We start from the raw sequence: 23,068 nt of genomic DNA on the forward strand, positions 1-23,068 counted from the left end.
CTATTTAATTTACAACATATATAAAATATATATAAAATGTATCAAGTATTATCTGTATGTAAAAAATATTTTCAAATTTGGACTAAATAAGTATTTTTTTTTTTTTATTATTATTGGACCGAAATTCTTTTGCGTCACTTTAGAGTAAACTGACATAAATCGAAAAGAAAAAGCGTTATTTATTTTAAATAATAGATATCCTGAGGAGCTAGGCAAAGATTATTCGACAATTGTCGAAGCGAAAGAACCATCCATATATTTTGTTTATTTTAGATAGGTTAGCAATCTAATGGTAGTCCACAACCGCCTCCAACCTTGAGAACAAAGATGTTAAGCTCGTGTAGTTACACTGGCTTACTCACCTTTTAAGCCAGAATACAACAATGGTAAGCATTGCATTTTGGCGGTATGTATTATAACTATATTATATGATGGAAATACCTAGCCAGGTGGGCTTGCGCACAGCTTCAGTACCAACTAAATAGTTTATAGTCAATATCAGGCGAGCGAAGATGCGGGCATGAGCTTGTGCTGCATAAACATATATTAACCTTTCCAAGTAACGAAACCCGTTACTCTCTGCTTTACAATATTGGAAATAATTATTATTTATTGTATGGAAACAGTTCAAAGCTATTTTATATTATATACTATTACTATGATGCGGTTTCGCTCGCTTTAATATTATCACATATATCTGTCTAAGAACTGATAGCCGTTGGGGTAAGAAGGTTGTGGCACGGTAGAGCGATGATGTACGGAAGGTGGCTAGCAGAACGTAGATGAGAAGGGCCGAAGATCGGGCTCTTTGGCGCGCTTTGGGGGAGGCCTATATCCAGCGGTGGAGTCACACAGGCTGGTCATGATGATGATGATAATTATACGTATATACTTGGTGGTAGAGCCTTACGCGAGTCCGTCTGGGTAGGTATCACTCGTCGTATTAGAATATACACAAGGAGCAATACTTTTTGTTATTATATTTCGGTTTAAAGGCTGAGTGAGATATGAATGATTACAATTTCTTACGGTTCCAATGTGTATGGGCGGTGGTGCACACTCACCATCAGGTGACTTATTGGGGAGTCTTCCTCCATGTATCATAAAAAGTTGCTTTTTCAAGACATGAATACCCAAGTACTCTATCTACTGTCCCACACTTATTACTCGATGGGAGGGCAATCCGACACGACCCAAGAGAAATCAGGAACAGTCTTACGTTCTGCAACACTGTCAGACTCCGGGTTGCTACTAAGAAAATAATGACGGGAAAAATCATGGCCTTAATTAAGGATTTGTAGCCCGACAATCGTTCTCTGCAGCATTATCATGAAAAAGCGTGAACTTAGGCTTAAGCGAGGTGGACTTCCTGAAAGGATTCATAAATTTAATTGTACTGTAACAGAGCAACTATTTCTATTTTATGTCATAGGTGGCAAATGAGCAGGAGGCTAACCTGACGCAAAGTGACTACCATCGCCCATGGACATCTGCAACACTGGCGGCCTGGCAGGTGAGTTGCCGGCCTTCAAGGAAGGAGTACGCTCTTTTCTTGAAGGTTCCCAAGACGTATCGGTTCGGAAAAACCGCCGGCGAAAGCTGGTTCCACGGAGTGGTTGTGCGAGGCAAAAAATGACTTAAAAATCGCACTGTTGTGGATTTTCAAATATCTAGGTGGTGCGGGTGAAACTTAGAATATTCCCCGTGGAAAATTCGTTAGAAGATGCAGAGTGATCCAACATCTCTACGCAAAGCCAAAGGAGCGAGCAGATCAGAAAGGGCATGATCGTCGATAATTCGAGCTGCTCTACGAAGTTCATTCTGCCGTTTCTTCTCGGTTAAATCTACTTTCCGAACCGGTGGCTTCTTAAGCCTCGTATAAAGAATATTTCGATTTTTGATATTAAATCACATCAAAGAGATGCAACCGTTTTTGAATCTCTTCTTTATGTTTAAATATTAAGACAGAGAAACATTAAGACCAAACAGATATCGATACAATTATTTTATATATATAACTAAACCCTGTTTACCTACATCACCAACGAGGGTATCGTGTTTAATTAAATAACGTATTAATTATTTAATCACAATCGCGTATGGTATGTCAAGAATTTGTTACCGTTTGTGGTGTCAAAAACATTATACGATATGTGTATTTCCGAGACCTTGTGTAGTACGCCATTTTGAATTTTCTATGACGTCATACCTAGTGGCTCATATATATTATAGAATAAGATATTTTCCATTAAAAATTGAAATTCGAAATTCTGGATTACAATCTCAAAGACAACACATCATCATTATTCAACAAATACAAAGTCCTATACAATTATGTAGTCATTGTCGTAGAGTTTAATGTAGCATTATAGACATACATTTTCAATTCAAAGGCATTAAAAATGAAGGCACATTAAGATAACATAATTTTATATAACAATATATTCATATAATAAAATTGGAGTACCTGTTTGTTATATTAAAATAAACGCTTTTTACTAAATGCATATGTATGTATACACGGTACATATACCAAATTAACATTTTTTACAATTTTTGTCTGTCCATTTGCCTTTTTGTTCCGGCTAATCTCTGGAACGGCTGGACCGATTTTGACGGGACTTTCACTGGCAGATAGCTGATTTAATAATGAGTAACTTGCGCTGACTTTTATTTTAGAATTAAATATAAAGTAATGATAAAGTCGCGCTGCAATGTCCAACCCACACGCAGCCCTCGCGCATATCACTACTTTGCCATCACGTCGGGTGCCTCCCACCAACACCGCTTTATATCACAAAAGCTGCCTAGTACAGAATTGAAAAGTTACAGTAAAACCTGCGAACTGAACAATTACTTTTTTTTTATAATTTCCAGCGCGCACGCAGTCGCGGCCGCAGCTAGTATCACATAAAACCGTATAAAATATAAAGCAACAGAGAGAAAGAGGGAGAAACGTCGTCGGGACACACATAACACTTTTCCCGTACGTCACGTCAAACGATTTCTACAAGTACACATTCCAATAGGCTGTTTGACAATGCGAAAAATAAAGTGGCAATTATTGTAATCAGTATATATTATGAGTTTAAAAATAGTTATTTATCAACGAAAGTTGAAATAATAATTAATTTAATCAAAAATCCATAAATAAAAATGCATTTTTTTAAACGTTCGTCACGTGACATAAAACGCTCCTGATTGGTCGGGTTTATGGTGACGTCACTAGCTTGTTAACCTCGTTTGCCTACTGTATGTGGATTATATGTGGAACAGATTACAATACAGACAAGTGACGTCGCCGACCCCATTACAGCGCCATACTGTCAATGTAGCGTTTACGCGCGCTATATAAATATGTAATTTTTAATTTGATATTTTTCAGCAAATAAGTACTAGAATTAAAAAAAACGCCTTGTTTCGTTAACCTCTACTAAATAATATAAAATGGCTTTTAAAAACCAGTCAAATAGCCAAATAAACAAATTCGAACGATTATATCCTTCATCAAAACAAACATACACAATGCAGCAATGATGTACTGATAGTGCCATTGGAAAGTAACTCGATGTCTGATATGCTGAGAATAAGGTCATCAAAAACGAATTCTGCTGATGAAATAATTCGTCGCGTTGCGAGGGACGTGGGCGCGGTTTTAAGAACAGAATACATTCAACGTGGAATTTACGATGTATAATATTATTGTACCGACAACTGTGATTAATATTTAAATTAAATCGATATAAATTGTACTCTATTCTGTAATTTGCAACGATTTTAAATTATTTTACAATATCATATTCATTATATACATACATATATATATATATGTAATACTACTTGTCCATCGCAACTTCACTCGTCCAAAACATTTCCATGATATACGATTAAGTTTAAATAATTAAATAACAGCCATGGTGAGCTTAATACCTTAAGCGCAAGGGATACCATGGAGACCATCAACCCATAAGTGATTCTGTTTAAAAGGCGAGTGTTTATAATCATGACAGTTACTGACGATGCAATGAATATGTAACATAAATTATATACGAGTTTTCTACGTGACCAATTGACACTTCTAACACTTTTCATAGTCTATTGGCAATGATCCGCACTAAGTTTTTCTATGTGGCCAGTTGACACTTCTAACACTTTTCATAGCCTATTGGCAATGATCCGCATTAAGTTTTTCTATGTGGCCAGTTGACACTTCTAACACTTTTCATAGTCTATTGGCAATGATCCGCACTAAGTTTTTCTATGTGGCCAGTTGACACTTCTAACACTTTTCATAGTCTATTGGCAATGATCCGCACTAAGTTTTTCTATGTGGCCAGTTGACACTTCTAACACTTTTCATAGCCTATTGGCAATGATCCGCATTAAGTTTTTCTATGTGGCCAGTTGACACTTCTAACACTTTTCATAGTCTATTGGCAATGATCCGCACTAAGTTTTTCTATGTGGCCAGTTGACACTTCTAACACTTTTCATAGTCTATTGGCAATGATCCGCACTAAGTTTTTCTATGTGGCCAGTTGACACTTCTAACACTTTTCATAGTCTATTGGCAATGATCCGTACTAAGTTTTTCTAAGTGGCCAGTTGACACTTCTAACACTTTTCATAGTCTATTGGCAATGATCCGCACTAAGTTTTTCTATGTGGCCAGTTGACACTTCTAACACTTTTCATAGTCTATTGGCAATGATCCGCACTAAGTTTTTCTATGTGGCCAGTTGACACTTCTAACACTTTTCATAGCCTATTGGCAATGATCCGCATTAAGTTTTTCTATGTGGCCAGTTGACACTTCTAACACTTTTCATAGTCTATTGGCAATGATCCGCACTAAGTTTTTCTATGTGGCCAGTTGACACTTCTAACACTTTTCATAGTCTATTGGCAATGATCCGCACTAAGTTTTTCTATGTGGCCAGTTGACACTTCTAACACTTTTCATAGTCTATTGGCAATGATCCGTACTAAGTTTTTCTAAGTGGCCAGTTGACACTTCTAACACTTTTCATAGTCTATTGGCAATGATCCGCACTAAGTTTTTCTATGTGGCCAGTTGACACTTCTAACACTTTTCATAGCCTATTGGCAATGATCCGCATTAAGTTTTTCTATGTGGCCAGTTGACACTTCTAACACTTTTCATAGTCTATTGGCAATGATCCGCACTAAGTTTTTCTATGTGGCCAGTTGACACTTCTAACACTTTTCATAGTCTATTGGCAATGATCCGCACTAAGTTTTTCTATGTGGCCAGTTGACACTTCTAACACTTTTCATAGTCTATTGGCAATGATCCGTACTAAGTTTTTCTAAGTGGCCAGTTGACACTTCTAACACTTTTCATAGTCTATTGGCAATGATCCGTACTAAGTTTTTCTACTTGACCAATTGACACTTCTAACACTTTTCATAGTCTATTGGCAATGATCCGCACTAAGTTTTTCTACGTGGCCAGTTGACAATTCTAACACTTCAACATAGTCTATGGGCAAAGTTGCAGACCACGTAACACATTTGAACTTTTACTTGAAAAAAAAAAAAAAAACATACTTCTATCTCATGAATTCACATTATAAACTCGTAAATCGTTTGTAATTTTTGTGATTGTAGAATAAATATTATAGCAATAACAATTAGATATAATTTCGTACTATAAATTATTTAGACACTAATTATTTAATTGTTAACATGCCTATATACATTGGTGAAAAAATAGTAACTTCTGTGTTACTTGCCGGTTCTTATGGGTAGAATATATATTCAGAATCGGTGTTTGTATAACGTGACGAATGACAGAAATCATGAGCTTATTTAAATAAAGAATATTTTATTTTTAATTTAATAAAATCTCGGTAAGAGTTGGTTTCAAACATCAGTAACTCGACTAATATTTGTAAAATTTGGCACACGGATAGACACGGTGACCTGCATGGAATTGATAACCGTCGAATGAGTAATTCGAATACCGTGCCAAGGAAAGTTAGCCGTTCGTATTATATTGAAGACCTTCTGGAACATTCGTACTTTGTAGTGATTGTATTTGAAAATCGGCGTTGAAGTTATGATTCGACTATTCACTGAGGGATCACGATTTGGTTATTTACACAGCAAAACCTGGGACAGCAAAATGGATATAACACGTTGATCTTGAGAAGAGTTGATTGAGCGAGATCAAGGTGTTCTCGCTTCTAAAATAAAATTCATCAAATATTTCTTAAATTATTATTATTAATAAATTTAAATCACATGTTAAGAAAACTATGATTAACAAGACGTATTACTCAATAAATAATGATATAGATAATAAAATTGACGAGTATCAAAGGTATTTAAGCAATAAATTAACTGTTTCTTTCTTCACGGTAGAATCTACGCCTAAAATAAAGCTTAAAATAAAAAACATAACATAATCAGCCTGTAAATTTCCCACTGCTGGGCTAAGGCCTCCTCTCCCGTTGAGGAGAAGGTATGGAGCATATTCCACCACGCTGCTCCAATGCGGGTTGGTGGAATACACATGTGGCAGAATTTCGTTGAAATTAGACACATGTAGGTTTCCTCACGATGTTTTCCTTCACCGCCGAGCACGAGATGAATTATAAACACAAATTTAGCACATGAAAATTCAGTGGTGCTTGCCTGGGTTTGAACCCGAAATCATCGGTTAAGATGCTCGCGTTCTAACCACTGCTTTACATTTGCAAAATGACGAATCAAGAGAGCTCACAAGAGTCCTTAATAAAAGTATGTATTGATTTCAAATCTCGACGACGCCGCTGATTTTTCATTATACCCAATCTGTGATTATAATTCATCTCGTGCTCGGCGGTGAAGGGAATCTTTATGCATGTGACAAAATATAGGTAACACTCTGCAATAGCCTCTTTAACTTCTAAGAGAAGAGGTAACCCCGCCCAGTTGGATATTTACGAGATCTTTCGCAATAATATTATGCTTGTATGACGTTGTAGTTGTGTTAGTTACCTACTAATTACTGATTTACTGACAAAAAATATATTGATTGAATTGTAATGTATGAAATACGAATTAATACCTGTTTACCCACCTTTTAGAGAATAGAACGTGCGGTTTATACAACAATATAATAATTAAACAACAGTCTTCATTACCGCCGGCATCGACTTGTATCAATTCTATTGGTCATTTGGTCATCCTAATATTTAATTAATTACACTCCGCCAATCAAAAGCGTTCCTTTTTTTTGATTTTCGAATGTCAGATATGAAAAATAATTACGATTGGTGCAAAATAATGAAACCATGCCGATAGCAACTTTCGAGCGTTTGCCCTTATTTGGATGTGATATTTTTGTTAAGAATAAACAGTTTTTGAGGCTTAAAAAGTCACCGATCGAAACTTAATCGGAGATATCACTCTTCCATCGTAACGCGTTCGATTACGTAACAAATTCCAAAAAAGGACACAGCATTTTCGGACGTATAAATATTTTTAATACGTTTTTTAAACATACAATAATCTACTTTATAACCTTCAAATTTTGGTAAAACTTCGCAACTTTCATACTCAAAGTAGTACAGCTGTGTGTTACTGTAAGAACTCACGTCGTATTTCACTCGCAAAGTATCGTGAACTGACTAACGATGATATTCTATTTTGACAATTTTCGACGCGCGTGTCCCATAAATGTTATAAATATTATGGTCATTTTTTAAGCATACAGAATGGCGGTCTGGCAAATGAGCAATCTGGTGGTAAGTGGTCACCACCGCCCATAGACATTGCTACTAAGAAATATCAATAATTTCTCATGTAACTAAGGCGCCAAGCGAGGAACTACGATGTATGAATATGTCCCTCGTGCCTGTAATTGTTGTTTAGCTGTTATACATGACTAGTGGCTCTCCCGCGAAACTTCGCGTTAATTCAAAAGATTTAATAAGAATTTCGAAAAATATGATAGATTTTGTTTTGATTTCATTTAATTGTAAACTGCAATTCACTCATCTAAATTTGGCGTCCAAATGATGAAACCTTATTTAAATGAATTTTTTAATGTCAAATAGTATAAATTAGTTCAGTTATATAGAATTGGAGTTTGTCGATGACAATTTACTTTAATAGTAGCGCTCTCTAAAAGGCCAGTAACTTTTTTCCGCTCTCTAAAATTAAATCTTTGTTAAATCGTAACAATTTAGTGAATTGCTGTCAAGAATCCTCTTTATTTTTCTGCACATCTGCGGCTGGAGCTCTTCAAAATGAGACCATAACCGATTTTTTTATGTGCAACCATCATCCCATGATCACTGGGACAAAGATCGGCTGTAATTAATTATTTGTAAACAAATAAAAACAATAAACGCCGAAGTTAAACTTCTCACGCGCGTACATAAGTACACGCACCTTTTTTTCTTACCGAATAGCTCTCCTTACACAGATACATTTTGATTTATGCCGAGATTATTATTTTGTATCGTGTTACTGTAAGAACTTTTAAAAACCTTATGCAATTCCATTTCTCTTTGAATGCGTTCAGATTACAGTTTAAGAGTTTAAGGAAGTATTTGAGGGCAAAGTTTTAGTCAAAAGTTTCTGACGTGAAATCGTGTCAGACCTGCGACATGTTTTCAAGTCACGTCATTGTTTGATATTCTAGTTAGATTTACCAAAAATATTCTAACTAATATCATGAAAATGCTAAACTCTAGTGTACGTGTCTGTTCCTCTTCACAATATTAAACTCTTCAAGCTTAAATCGCTGAAGCGATTTAGTCTAAATTTGGTATGGAGATTGTATGAGTGTTTTTTAATTCACCCTAGGAGGCTAAAATGGGGGTGACTGTTACGGTTTCTGTACTCTAGGTAAAGTTTTATAAATTTCGCGAAGGAAAACTGCAGAATCAGCTAGTATATGTATAAAATGTACATAAAAAAAAAACACAAATTAAATATCCACACAATTCATTCTAGTTAAAATCGCTTCAAAACACTTGAACATACGTGAGATTAAAATTTCGTAACAATTTAGGACTTAACAAACTCAACCGATCATTACAATGATTTCTCCGTAATTTACATTTACAAGTAACAGCTCTCTTCTTGAGGAAAACATTGGGAGCTTATTACACCAAGGTACTGCAACGCGGGTTATAGGACAAGCATGCAGGTTGCCTCACTATATTTTCCTTCACACTGTGCACGATATGAATTATAAGCACTCGTTGAGGACATTAATAACTTATTTATCACAGAACCAACCTGACTCTCATCTTAGTGACAAGTTCAAATATATTCGCCGGAAAATATTAATTTTTTTTTTTTTATTTTATTTTTTTTTTTTTTTTTTGTTACGCTTTCATGCGTGAACTATTTAACGTATCATCATTAAATGTTGCATACACGGCATCGGTGATAGGAGGACGGAGACGAATGTAGGGCATATAATACCTGCCTCTCCTCTCCTCACAAAGGGGCAGATACTATTAAATATTGAAAACTATCTACATTTTAGATCAAGATCAATGGCAAGCATGGGACATGAAAACTAATGAGCTGAATAGTTTGTAGTTAAATTTCCTTAATGGCAAACCAGAGAGAACGTATAACAATTGGCGCTTAAACTAGCGAGTTCATCTCGGTAGAATACCCATAACGAGCCAGTTGGTAGCTTTACATTCAAATCAAATTCATATTCATTCAATCATTCATTGAAATTCGTACAACAATCCAAAGTCCTTATAAGAGCCTACTTAAATGAACTATAGTTATATTGGATTTTAAATTAACATGGTTATTTTTATTACTAACAGTATTTAAAACGGGATATTTACCATGTTTTTTATTTTTATTTGGTGGATATAGTTATATTTTTATATTGTACTCTAATTATGAACGATCATCAAACAATTTTCAACTATGATTCGAATGATCAGTTCTAATCACATACGCTATTTAGTTCCATCGTGTAACAACAGTAGTGACTGTTGATATGTTGATGTCCTCAAGAGACATATTATTTTGCACAAATGTGTGCGCAAATCAGATCAAATCAAATCAAAATATACTTTATTCAAGTAGGCATTTACAAGCGCTTTTGAATTTGCTTTAACGCTTCCAACTTCCAAACACAGGGCTGTTATTGAGACTTTTTCGAGAGAAAAACCCAATAACGTTAAATCGGCCCAACCTGTGGTGAAAAACACGACCTTCGGTTCTGCAACCACTAGCAGAGGCAGTCCCAGTCACACACAGGAGATGAAATGGTATAAGTAAGCCAAGAAAGTTTGCCACGATTCGTTCGATAGGATTGCCAAAACGACCCGTTTTGCGTGGTAAGTGTGCTTTTACAATAACAGGGCAAAGTGAAACTTTACCTTTCTACATCGAATAGATAGATAGATAAAATCGGTAAGAAAATCTGTGAGTTTGTTCTATCACCAAAAGTATGTACGATACAGTGTAAATAAAAAACATTGCAGCCGTGACGGCCCAGCGGTTACGAGAAAATATCTTAATCGATGATTCTGAGTTCAAAAGCGGAGCAAGCACCACTGAATTAATTTGTATTTATAATTTATCTCGTTCTACGAGGCAAACATCGTAAAGCACTGCACGTGGCGCACAAGAATCTGCCAGGTGGAACAGCGCGGTAGAGCAAGCTCCAATATTTCTCTTTAAAATGCAGAGGAGGTTTTTTCCCAGCAACGTCCCGCACAATAACTTATAACATATAACTTTACAATAGCAAGCACCGTAGCATTAAATTAAATGCAGAGGAGGTTTTTTCCCAGCAACGTCCCGCACAATAACTTATAACATATAACTTTACAATAGCAAGCACCGTGGCATTAAATTAAACATAATCATACGATATATTTTTTACATACAAATACCATTAACATTTTTTGTTAAATAAATACGTACAAAATAACTTCACCTTGCGACGTATCATGTCGGGCGACTTAATGTATTGAATTACTTGAGAAAATCAGAGCGTGAATTATTAAATGCGGTTATGTTTTACGTGTCCTAGCATTAATATTTTACAACCGTTCGTTGCTGTAGTCGCTAGATTATAACTCTGGGTTTGGATCCCGCGTCGATCCAATATTATCGATACTAAAAAAATATTATGAACATTTTCCGTCATATAGACACTCGAAGTTTAGAGATGGCAGTGTCTATGGAAAGTCGGATTAAGCCGTTAGTTCTACGCTTGATAAAGATTCGGAAAGAGCTCGGGTTGTGCCATTTTGCCACCCTGACGGATTACGAGTATAAGAGAACTGCTTAAATACACACCTATAGTTTAATTTAGTATTGGCAGTTGCAACTTTTTTTTTTTATATATAATAGCTTACGGCCAACTGAGCCACCTAGAGGTAAGTGGTTACCGCAAGCCAAAGCCACTGGTGCTGTTAGAAATAATAGCCATACCTTATATCACACCAATGCGCCACCAACTCTGGTAACTAAGATGATATGTCCCTTGTACCTGTAGTAAGTAAATATTGCTGTTTGGCGGTAGAATATCTGATGAGTGGGTGACCTACTCAGACGAGCTTGCACGCAACCCTACCGCATAGTCGAACTTAAGATTTGTCAACATGGACAAAAATTAAACCAAAACACGAAATAAACTAGACTAAAAACCTAATTTAAAAAATAAACACAGATTTTAAGTTATATACGATAAACTAATTTAATACCAACCTAATTATGATTATAATCAAGTATTTAATTTTTAATTACCATTTGAAGTGGTGCCTTCGGTTGAAGTTTATACAACAAGGCTAGGTAAGTAAGGATAGATTAATGAAATATGATTATGATGAATATTAGTGATTAAAAATGAAGTAGTTACATTACACACACACACACACACACATACAAACACACGGACACACACATTTCTAACAGGCTTTGTATACCTAATTTAACATAGTGTGTACTGTAATGCCTCTTGAAATTTCTGTGAAACATTATAAATTATTTACAAAGTTTCAACTGAATCGTTTGAATTATAAATAATACGTAGAATACGAAGACATACAAACATTAATGTATATATATAAACATTCGATGATTTATCACGAAATCTCAGAAACTATAATATATACAAACTTGAAATTTGTCATGTCGCAGCAAAAACGTTTTCCAACCAGTAGTTCTAAAGTAGCGTATTATAATAGTTTCGATTACGTTAGATAGACGCATTTATGTCCGCAGCTTTATAAGTAATTCATATAAACGCTTCCGCTTCGGTTGATCACATGTCGATATTTTAAGACTGTTTTTTTTTTAACAACACTTATTTAACTGGCTTCCAAATATTTCATACTGTACACATTTTATTTTACTATATATAATAGTATATATTATTTTATTTTATACCAGCCGAACACGCGACTTTATCCGCGCGACATTTATAAAACTTTACAGCATACCCCCCCCCCCCCCCCCTTCAACCGCTATATATACATTGATTGATTTACACAAGCTTCTACCTCCCTTTTCACAAACGTAAAGGGATGTCTTTTATGATAAAAACCTCTATATAATCTCTATCCCATGTCTATCCCCATACCAAATTTCATCTGAATAGGTTCAGCGATTTGAGCGTGAAGAGGTAACAGACGGAGTTAGTTTCGCACTTATAATATTAGCAGGTATAGCAGAGCCAATTCAATGTTAATATCAAATTTAAAAGCTAAATGAAAATACCAATCACATGTATACAAAAAGTATTTTTTACTGAATTTTTAATTTTTATTAATTATTCACTTAATGGGGAATATGTCAGATTAAATACTGTGCAACTATAAATTAATTTGTCGTAGGATAGTTTGATAATAACACTATTAATAATAATAAATAATAAATAAATAAATAAATAAATATTGGACAACATCACATACATTACTCTGATCCCAATGTAAGTAACTAAAGCACTTGTGTTATGGAAAATCAGAAGAAACGACGGTACCACAAACACCCAGACCCGAGACAACATAGAAAACTAATGAACTTTTTCTGCATCGACTCGGCCGGGAATCGAACCCGGGACCTCGGAGTGGCGTACCCATGAAAACCGGTGTACACACTACTCGACCACGGAGGTCGTCTATTGTCTTACTGTTAGTGTTTTCGTAATATCTAGGAGTTTTTCGCAATCGTACAAAATACACAGTCATATCATTACAACAGCAATAGTCTAACCCCGCAATAAAAATACCAGCCCATAACCCACCGCCATTGTGCTTGTCATATACTGTAATGAGACTCATACTCGGAGCCGCTAACCTTGGGGGGGGGCGACTAATGGGTAGTCTGACGGTACCACCATTGCCCATTGGCGCCGTATGAAATTTTAATCATTTCATTCGTAACCATCTGCGACATCAACCTTGGGACAGTTCCCAAGTTCCCGATGTTATGTGTCTATCGTTACACTGGCTCACACACCATTCAAACACAAAACACAACAATACCAAGTTTGAACCCAGACAGGCTTTAACAATGTCCTACAAGTAAAAGTAGTTCCCAAGCTTGGTATTATAAGGCATGGTTAATATTTCTTACGTCACCAATATGCGCCAATTTTGGTGATCACTAATGTGACCCATTTGTCAGTCTGCCTGCCTTGACGTCCCCAAATATCCCAATTGAAAACTTTATATACGTAATGTTACTGTTGTTTTTCATCTCATTCGCATCCATACACCGACCGACAGAGTCACTTAGCCTCGCTTATAGCGATAGTACAGGCGACGGTGCCCTTATAAGTAACGCAAAAAGCTGATAAATAATGTTACCATATTATATTTAATTCATAATACAAGACTAATATTTATTTCTATCTACAGCCTGTACTTAGTAATTCTTAGAGCCAATAGAGATAAAAATGGCATTAATATTACCATAATACACGTTTATCTGCATTCTTACAAACGTTTTTTTATCTCTTTTACAAGTTAGGAATAAGTACAGGACAAAAAATATAATTTTCAAATATGTAATATTATTTTATCAAAAATATTAATTGCTTTTTTTTTGTAATTTTATTTACGGTGTAACAGGAGGACGCGGCGCGGATTCCACATCAAAGCTCCTTTTGCCTTTAAATGTCACGTGGTATGAGACAGTTTTTTTTGTTTCGTCGACCGAAAGCTTCCTGCTCCGCCTAGCTGATCACACGTTATCATCGACAATGAAGACTTAATAATATTTAGACGTGGCATCTGTTATTACTGACAGATCGACTGTTTGTTACCAGTTTCTCAGCACTAGTACTTCCTTTTAAGCACTTCGTGGTTCTGTTTCCAAAACCAGAAACTTCCTGTGATGTAGTGTGTAATAATTAATGACTAATGATTAAGTAATCCGGCTTGGCGATGGTTTATTATTAACATCTTAATTAAAGACTTAATTAATAGGAAAAAATAACGGTTCAGATTCCAGAGTGGTTTCTTAGTAAGGCACTAAGTGAGTTGCGTAATAGTTAGGATTTCGACAAATTGATATTCCGTCGTAAATCATATTTTCTCACGTCTTCTTATGGAACGATCTTGTTGATAACAAAAGTAATGATTCAGTTTCTTCAGAACGTATCTCACTAAGCCGATACATCGGTATGTAATCGAAAATAAATCACAATAAATCAGGAAAATAATTAGCGAAAAATTTATAAAAAATAAAAAAAAACCCAATCGCTGTAGGGTACAGAAATATATACTGATATTATAAAAGTCACAGTAACTCTATCTGTCGGTCTGTTTGTTACACTTTCACGGCTAAACCACCGAACCTAATTTGATAAAATTTGGTATCATCGCCGTATCGGTATGTAGTTACACAAAATTTCTATTACTTTTTTATCGACCGGACACGTACTTCTTAATTCCTTTCGTAGAACTGTTAACACAAACGACAAATTAAAACCCAGTATTTCCCATTGCACAGTGTGAAAACTTCAATTGACACATCGTCAATAAATACTAAAGCTACTATATAATAACTAAAAAGGAGTGATTCAAACTCAAGGACACGCTTGTCTTGATAGAAATGATATTATGTGTCAAAAACGTATGACGTTCCTTCATATGCAAATGTGAAACCAAATTTAGACCTTAAAAGTATACCCTTAAAGTGTTAAATCAAAACGTTATGGATTGATGATAGCTATAATTTGAAATTATATATGTATAAGCACTCTCAAAATAAAAAAAAATATTCAATAAACATAGTTTGTAACACGCCATTATAATATTTAAATAATAATGACAATTTATGGCCACTGCTTCATAAATATATCAGTACCAAAACTAAACTCTTTATTAAATAACATAACATTTGTCGAAATCTACTAACGGTTCGGATACAAAAACCTTAAATCTGGGAAGAAACGGCAACAAATAACCAAAGGGAGAAATTTTGAAAATTATTATTTTTTACGACACTAAAGAAGCGTTTCTGAAAACTTGGTAAAAAAAAAACCCACAAAAACCTGGCTAAGAAAAAACGCACTCCGCCAAGACAGCACAACGGCTGAAAAATTAAAGACTGCGAGTTCAATCTCGACCACTACCACAAAATTTTTATATGTTTAATCTGTATTTTAACTCTGCAAAAAAGAGAGTAAACTTTAGCCCAGTAGTGTGAAACTCACAGGTATTGTATGTCGATGAACATTATTTACTTCCACATATCTCGATTATATATATATAGATAAGTTCAAAATAATACTTATTGAGTATACTATTTACACCAATAAAATTGTTTTTTGCAAAAACGAATAATTCAAGATGGCCGCGAACTAACGCTCGATCTTCCCGAAATGAAAACTTGGACATAGAACAATTTACCCTTAGAGCGTACAGTTAACGTATTCCAATAGATCGATCTATTTTCAATACATAGTTTTGCAAAGGATCATTTTATTTTATTTGCTACCATTTGAAACATCACACATGAGAAAGTTAGTGTTAATTTTTATATCTATTTATATACACGGAATTACCACATACCATCAAGGTCTCATATATCCTTTCTGCCTTACATAAATTAATTACATTATGTGGTGTATATGTTAATCTCATAAACGACCCATGTTAACAAAATTAAACAAAGAGTTTTGAAAGAAAAAGTTTTTATATATCAACCGAACTAATGTTAAAGTTCGAAAGTGAGTATGATTGTTTGTTACGCTTTCACGGCTTAATTACTCAACCGATCATCATTGAATTGTGGATAAATATTATTAGGGGTAGAGATAAAGGCATAGGCTTAACTAAAATTTTGTTAGAATCCCCCCCAAAACGCACATAAGCCGCGGGTAGAAACTAGTAAGAGACTAAAGCAAAAAGTTACGAAACAAAAAGTTTATATATAATATTAGATATTAATTAAATAACGCCAATGACATAAAATGTTAGGAATAATTTTAATTGCATAAACAAGATACGAAATTTAATTATATATTTATTCGTAGCGATCGACTTTCCGTTTTAATGTTTTTATTGAAATTAATTCACTCTACTTAATACATATGTTACATTAATGTTTAAATATTAAAGTTGAATATTAAAACTACTTTTTTATCATACAAGGATATTTTAAGACATTTGAAAGTCTATTTTTGAGATAGGAGTTTTTATCCAAACTAAGATTGCAAAGAAATAAAATATGTTCGTTTGTATGTAGGGGTAAACTCCGGCACTAATCATCCAATTTTTTTTTTCCCATGATTGGAAAGACATGGTTTTCCTGAGTGCTATAGTATGCCACATTATATTTATATTACTTTTTAAATTATTCGAAGTCGAGAGTTTAGAATCGATCATGGAAAACGTATCGACATGTGATTATTATTGGAGTTTTCTAATTATATAATATAATTATGTATTATTAAAACACGAGTAATTGATTTACTTCAAACTTCATAGTCAGTACTGTTAGCAAGTTAATTTACACTAGGCAAAATACTCATGCGAAAATATTCAATGTCAATATATTCGACCTCAAATTGGTTTATTATCAAACTAAAAAAAATATTAACAATAAAGAAAGCAAGCCTCAATTAAAAAAAATCTTTATCAATTGTAAACTACAGAACAAAAATTAAACCGAAAAAATTACGAATAAAACACATTATCTCTTATTCCTTAGCCCAATTTGAGACACTTTTTTTCGAACTCATTAAAAAAATATATATATTGACAATGACATTTCATCAACGTAAGTCGAAATGTCGCCTCTGTATATTTTTAACACAACAAACAGGTACTTTATAGTATCAATGATTACTCGGGAACTTTCAATAATAATCCACGCGTATAAAAGACCTAGCCACCAAGAGGACAACATTCAGTAGCTCACGAGTAGTCTGACAAAGAAGTTCACGATGAGATTTCTGGTAAGACATCATCTTATCAGTACAGTATATATCATAAAATAAACGAAATAGCTCGGCTTGAAAAAAGAAATTAAAAAAAAAGTTTTACAAGCGAACGTTTATTTTATAATATGTCGTATTTTAAGATTCAACCTTATAAAGAACCTCATTTTTAATCTGTTATGGTTATGTGACAACTAGTGCAATTGGGCGGTAAACTTAACTTTAATTATGGATTCGAAAATTTTATCTTAGGATATATTTTTTAAAAGCATAACAGATTAAAAATAATGTTTCTCCTTATTTTCTGTTTATTATTTTCATTTGTTTTTTACTTTTATATTTTATGTTATATTGTACAACGTCAATAATATTGACGATTTAAATTTTTTCTTCACATGTATTAATACTTTACGCGTTTTCTCGATCTCGTTTAAAAAAAAAACCTTATTTCTTCCCTTTTTAATTGATCTATGATATACGAAATTGACATATCTACTAAAAATTAGTTCACTTTTATTTAAAATTTTTCAAAAGTTCCCGAAAGAGCCATAATCTCTGCCAATATATTACGGCATACGGCAATGGATTTAAATTTCATAACATATTATGCGACAATTTTAAGAATATCTTTCTGGCCTAAATACATTTGCGATTTTTAAATTATTTTAACGAAAATCGTAACTATTACAGTGCGATATAGTCCAAAAGACACGACTGTAACACCGCGTACGGATCGTTACAAGCCGCATTGCAAGTACGCGTTCTGCATACTAGTTGTTGGTGGTCAAGGGCGTTAGCAAAGATTATTCAACAGACGTACATATTTATGCAATAGTATTTTTCTTTCGTTTGACGAAAAGTATCTTATTATAAAAATCTGTAATATTTATTACAATACAAAATTTAGCTTGACCGATGCTGTACAAATTATCCAAATTTCCATTTACGCGCCAAATCTCGTACAAATACAGATAAATAATGTAAATTGCAAATATTTAAATTAAAAATATATAACGTCAAAAATTAGTAAAAAGTTTATATTTCTTTTAGTGTTAAAGTATATTGCTTGTCTACGTTCAAAATTAAATTTGAGTACTGTATAAATATTGTTAGTTATATTAGGTATAGAATAGTCAATTTGATAGTGACTAACATATATTATATATTTATGCTTTAACCGTCGAAAGGATATACGTAACCATATTAGAACTATTTCATAAGGTCTGAAGCCGATATGGTTTTGCAAAACGTACGCAAGGTCGTTCTACGAATGATTTGTGGTCATACTCTGTGAAATATATTCAGACCACGTACAAAATTTAACAATAATTAAAAATAATTGGTCTTATACATAATATGACATTGACAGACGAAAATAATATATTCAAATTGGAGTAGTTTACTTTTATGTTTTTAGATAATGTAGTATTTTATCATACAGTTTCTAAGCCTTTGTTAATTTTTACAATATATCATTTAAATATATGTTGTTTTTGCCGAAATAGTCTAATTATTTCTATTTTCTATTCAACAGATTGCTTTCGTTGCCATCCTGGGCTATGCTTCGGCTAGCGCCATCATCTCCCCCCTGGTATACGGAGCCAACGCTGGTGACGTCCAGGCCGCGGCCATCGACGCTACCGTAGCCGCTCAGGACACCGTCCGCGCTATTGGTGAAGGACAGGCCCGCGCCGCCGAAGCCGTGATCCAGCACAACACCGAGGCAGTCCGTCAAGTCGCCGAGACCAACCGCAACCTCCACGAGAACGCTTACTGGGGCAACGTAGCCGCTTCCCAAAACCTCGTCGCCGCCGCTCAATCCCAAGCCGCCGCCGTTGACGGTGCCGCCGCTGCCGTCCGCGCTGCGTACGCCGGTGCTGCCTACCCTTACGCCGCCGCTCCCTTGGCTTACGGCCACGCCCTCCCTTACGCCGCTGCTCCCCTCGGCCTCGCCGCGTACGGAGCTTACGGTCTCCACGGTCTTCGCGCTTGGTAAATTTCCGATCATAGCATCACTTAGATAGTGATGTCGCCGTTCGGGAGTTGCCTCGACCATGGTTGAGGAGGCGTCCGAACATGCCTAGCTGTCGATGGCAATGTCTGTGGTCACACATAGATATTGTCATCCCAGCTAGTCTTCAGATCACCTCATAGTATCAAAGGTACCCGATTGCTCAATGAAAACACCACAAAGGTCTCGCAGTAACTCTCTTTGTACATAAGCGAATCTCATGCCATCACTGCCAAAGTGTAAATAAACACATTACAAATACAGTTTTTTATTGTTTATATGTAACCCACAAAATATCCCCTTTTATAATAAGTAAAAATAATATCATAGATCAAATTATTATCGTATCATGAAACTTATACTTTCAATGAAAGTATAACTTCAGCCTTTCAAATTGCCATTGTACACTGTAGTTTGGTTGGAGCTTTCAAAATAAACATCACCATTTTCCAATTCATCTCAAAACCATCATAATAACTTGAAGAATTCTCCCTTCATGTTTTTGTTTGAGAATTAAGGCACTCCACAACGATAAATTCTCTTGATTCCACTCAGAATACGAAACAAAAGCCAGATGGAGCACGCGCAACAGTATAGTGACGCAACAAAAGCGAATACAAATTCCCGGTAGTGCGCACTAATTAACATTGTGTTAATACTTCAACAATTTATAAAACAAGTGACAACGCTTCTGGTATATTAACAAAAAGACTAGTCGTTTCGTACTACCAGGATTACATTTTTTTTGGCTTCAATATAATACTCCATGCGCTCCATCTGGCTTTTGTTTTAACATTCAAAAACTATTTAATAACTATGTTGATTCAAACAGTATGACATTTTATTGAAAGTAAATCACATCTTATATACATATAATAAAATTGAAGTGTCCGTTTGTAATATTAAAATAATCGCTTTTTACTAAATGCATACATACATGTATACACGGTACATGTACCACAATAACATTATTTTCAATTTTTGACTGTCTGTCGGTTTGTTCCAGCCAATCTCTGGAACGGCTGGGCCGATTTTGACGGGACTTTCACTGACAGATAGCTGATGTAATAAGGAGCAAATTAAGCTACAACAATAACATTTTTGTTCAATTCAAACGCGCACGAAGTCGTGGGCACAGCTAGTAATTAATATTTTCACTCGTCTTTCAAATTATTCTACATATTTCTAAAATCCCTTTAATCATCATAATTATAATCAGCGTGTATGAGTCCACTGCTGCACATAGGGCTCCCGATCTTCGGCCACTCTCATCCACTATCTTCCGCCTTCCGTACGTCATCGCCCCACCGTACCACAGTGCGTCCTACACTACGCTTGCCAATTTAAATTCCAAAAAACTCGATCTTAGCTTCAAGCCAATGTATTATTATGCAAACTGACACAAGAGACAATACTCCTTAACGAATTCATTATAAACCATGTAATTAGTTGCACGGGTAATTAACACCTTCGCATTTAATTACTTATCGTTTCACGGTTAAAGTTATAATCAACGCTCAGCTTTCGTTTTGATACATTATTTTTAAACATACGCATCAAAATTTACGCGATTTCTGGTGATTTCTTTTTAATTAAATATTTATTATATAAATATTAGTACTTGGTAAGTTTAAAAAATAAAATCTGTCGTCTTTGTCCAAATCCACGACTCGACAAACGCCTTCACTTTTCTTAAATAGAAGATTTGGACCGTATACAATGTATATGTTACTGTAAAAGCTCGAACCATGGTAAATCTTAAGATTTTCCAGTAAAACCTAAGATTTACCGATTATGAATGGTAAATGTCCATGAAACTTTGGGATTCGAACTTCATTCACTTGGTAAATCTAGGATTTACATGTTAGGTTAGATTAGGTAGGAGAAAAAAAAAAAAAAAGGTTGGAATGGTGAAAGTCCGAAAAAGTCGTCCCTTTATAATAAATACTTACATTTACCAACTAATGTCGGTAAATCTGAGGTTTTACTGGAAAATCTTAAGATTTACCTTAGTTCGAGCTTTTACAGTAACATATAGTCTATTTATCGAGCGAAATTCTTAGTAAAGAAAAAACTAGCACGCCGTTGGACGATGCGCGAGATGAGACATAAACAAAGACGAATCCGGCATGTAATACGATCATATCCTATTCCTATTGGAATATCATATCCTATTCCTTACGAAGCCGAGATGGCCCAGTGGTTAGAACGCGTGCATCTTAACCGATGATTTCGGGTTCAAACCCAGGCAGGCACCACTGAATTTACATGTGCTTAATTTGTTTATAATTCATCTCGTGCTCGGCGGTGAAGGAAAACATCGTGAGGAAACCTGCATGTGTCTAATTTCAACGAAATTCTGCCACATGTGTATTCCACCAACCCGCATTGGAGCAGCGTGGTGGAATATGCTCCATACCTTCTCCTCAACGGGAGAGGAGGCCTTAGCCCAGCAGTGGGAAATTTACAGGCTGATTATGTTTATTTTTTTTTATTGTAAATATACATAGAAAAGAAGTATATGTTATAAACGCGACTCACACGCGAGTAACATAAGGGAATGGAGAGAAGACGACGGCATAAGACAGCGTCATACGGTTTGTCGTACCGTGAGTATACATGTCGGTCTGACGTCCAGGGCGCAACTATATATAATTCGCATCCACGTGAAATACTAAACAAAAACAAAATCTCATTAAGAAAAAAAAGGATTCTTTTATCGAACTCCAGTTCTCGAACACCAAATTAAAAAAACGTCCAGAAAAGAGGTTAAATAAATCGTGCTAATGTATTTTTTTGGTCTAATTACACACAAAACCGTACAAGGGCAGAGAGCATCTAATAAAATACGTTCAGGGCTATGAAGTTGCCTCGTTCGCGCGAGGCGTCGGGTGTGTTCGCTGACCAGAACATCATTCACGCAAGCGTTCCACGACCAATGCGTAGCGTGGGAGTCAGCAACACATACATGGTCCCTAATTCTTCTAACAAATTACTAGTGTATCGAAATCCTATTTTACAAACATAACGATCCAGTTGCGGTTATAATGGAGATCGTATGAGAACCGACGATATAAATAAGTAAAACTATTCTTTTATTATTTGATTTTTATTTGTGAGTAATCGTCGAAGTTGGAACGAAATATAATCAGGAACGTATCGTTACCATAATAGAATTGGCTGGCTATGGTTGCATGCAGGTTGAAGAGGTCACAACATTCAAATGGACAAATAAAAGCTTTTATACCGTGACGGTTGTTAGAAAAATCGCTGACCGGACCTCATCAAGACTGTTTATATATCATAAGGGCAATCTTTAATTGTATATTGGTATCTATATGGGGTGGCTACATACATATCGAGAGTTTTTTTGTCCAAAAAACTTTATGATTTCAAAGCAAGAAGGCTGTCTAATTTCAACGAAATTCTGCCCCATGTGTATTCCACCAACACGCATTGGAGCAGCGTGGTGGAATATGCTCAAAACTTCTCCTCAAAGGGAGAGGAGGCCTTAGCCCAGCAGTGGGAAATTTACAGGCTGTTAATGTAAAAACGAACGATAGAAGCTATTTGTAATCTTACAACTAGAGTCTACAATCGGAATGTTCTTAGAAAAATCAGAACGACACCAACACACAGTGAATATCCGTTACAACATCGAC

At 35.1% G+C, this 23,068-nt stretch overlaps 2 protein-coding genes across 4 annotated transcripts in view; one reads left to right on the forward strand and one right to left on the reverse strand.

Moving 5' to 3' along the window:
* LOC113391856 (WD repeat-containing protein 7) overlaps positions 1–23,068 on the reverse strand; it is a 130,116-nt gene that overhangs the window by 60,369 nt on the left and 46,679 nt on the right. The window lies entirely within an intron of this gene.
* LOC113391869 (cuticle protein 1-like) lies at positions 17,262–19,661 on the forward strand. The gene is made up of 2 exons (XM_026627992.2): positions 17,262–17,413; positions 18,930–19,661. The coding sequence occupies exons 1-2, from the start codon at positions 17,402–17,404 to the stop codon at positions 19,389–19,391; spliced, it is 474 nt and encodes a 157-aa protein (XP_026483777.1). The 5' UTR covers positions 17,262–17,401; the 3' UTR covers positions 19,392–19,661.

The sequence above is a fragment of the Vanessa tameamea genome, chromosome 28 (genome assembly GCF_037043105.1).
Source record: "Vanessa tameamea isolate UH-Manoa-2023 chromosome 28, ilVanTame1 primary haplotype, whole genome shotgun sequence".
Lineage (NCBI taxonomy): Eukaryota > Metazoa > Arthropoda > Insecta > Lepidoptera > Nymphalidae > Vanessa > Vanessa tameamea.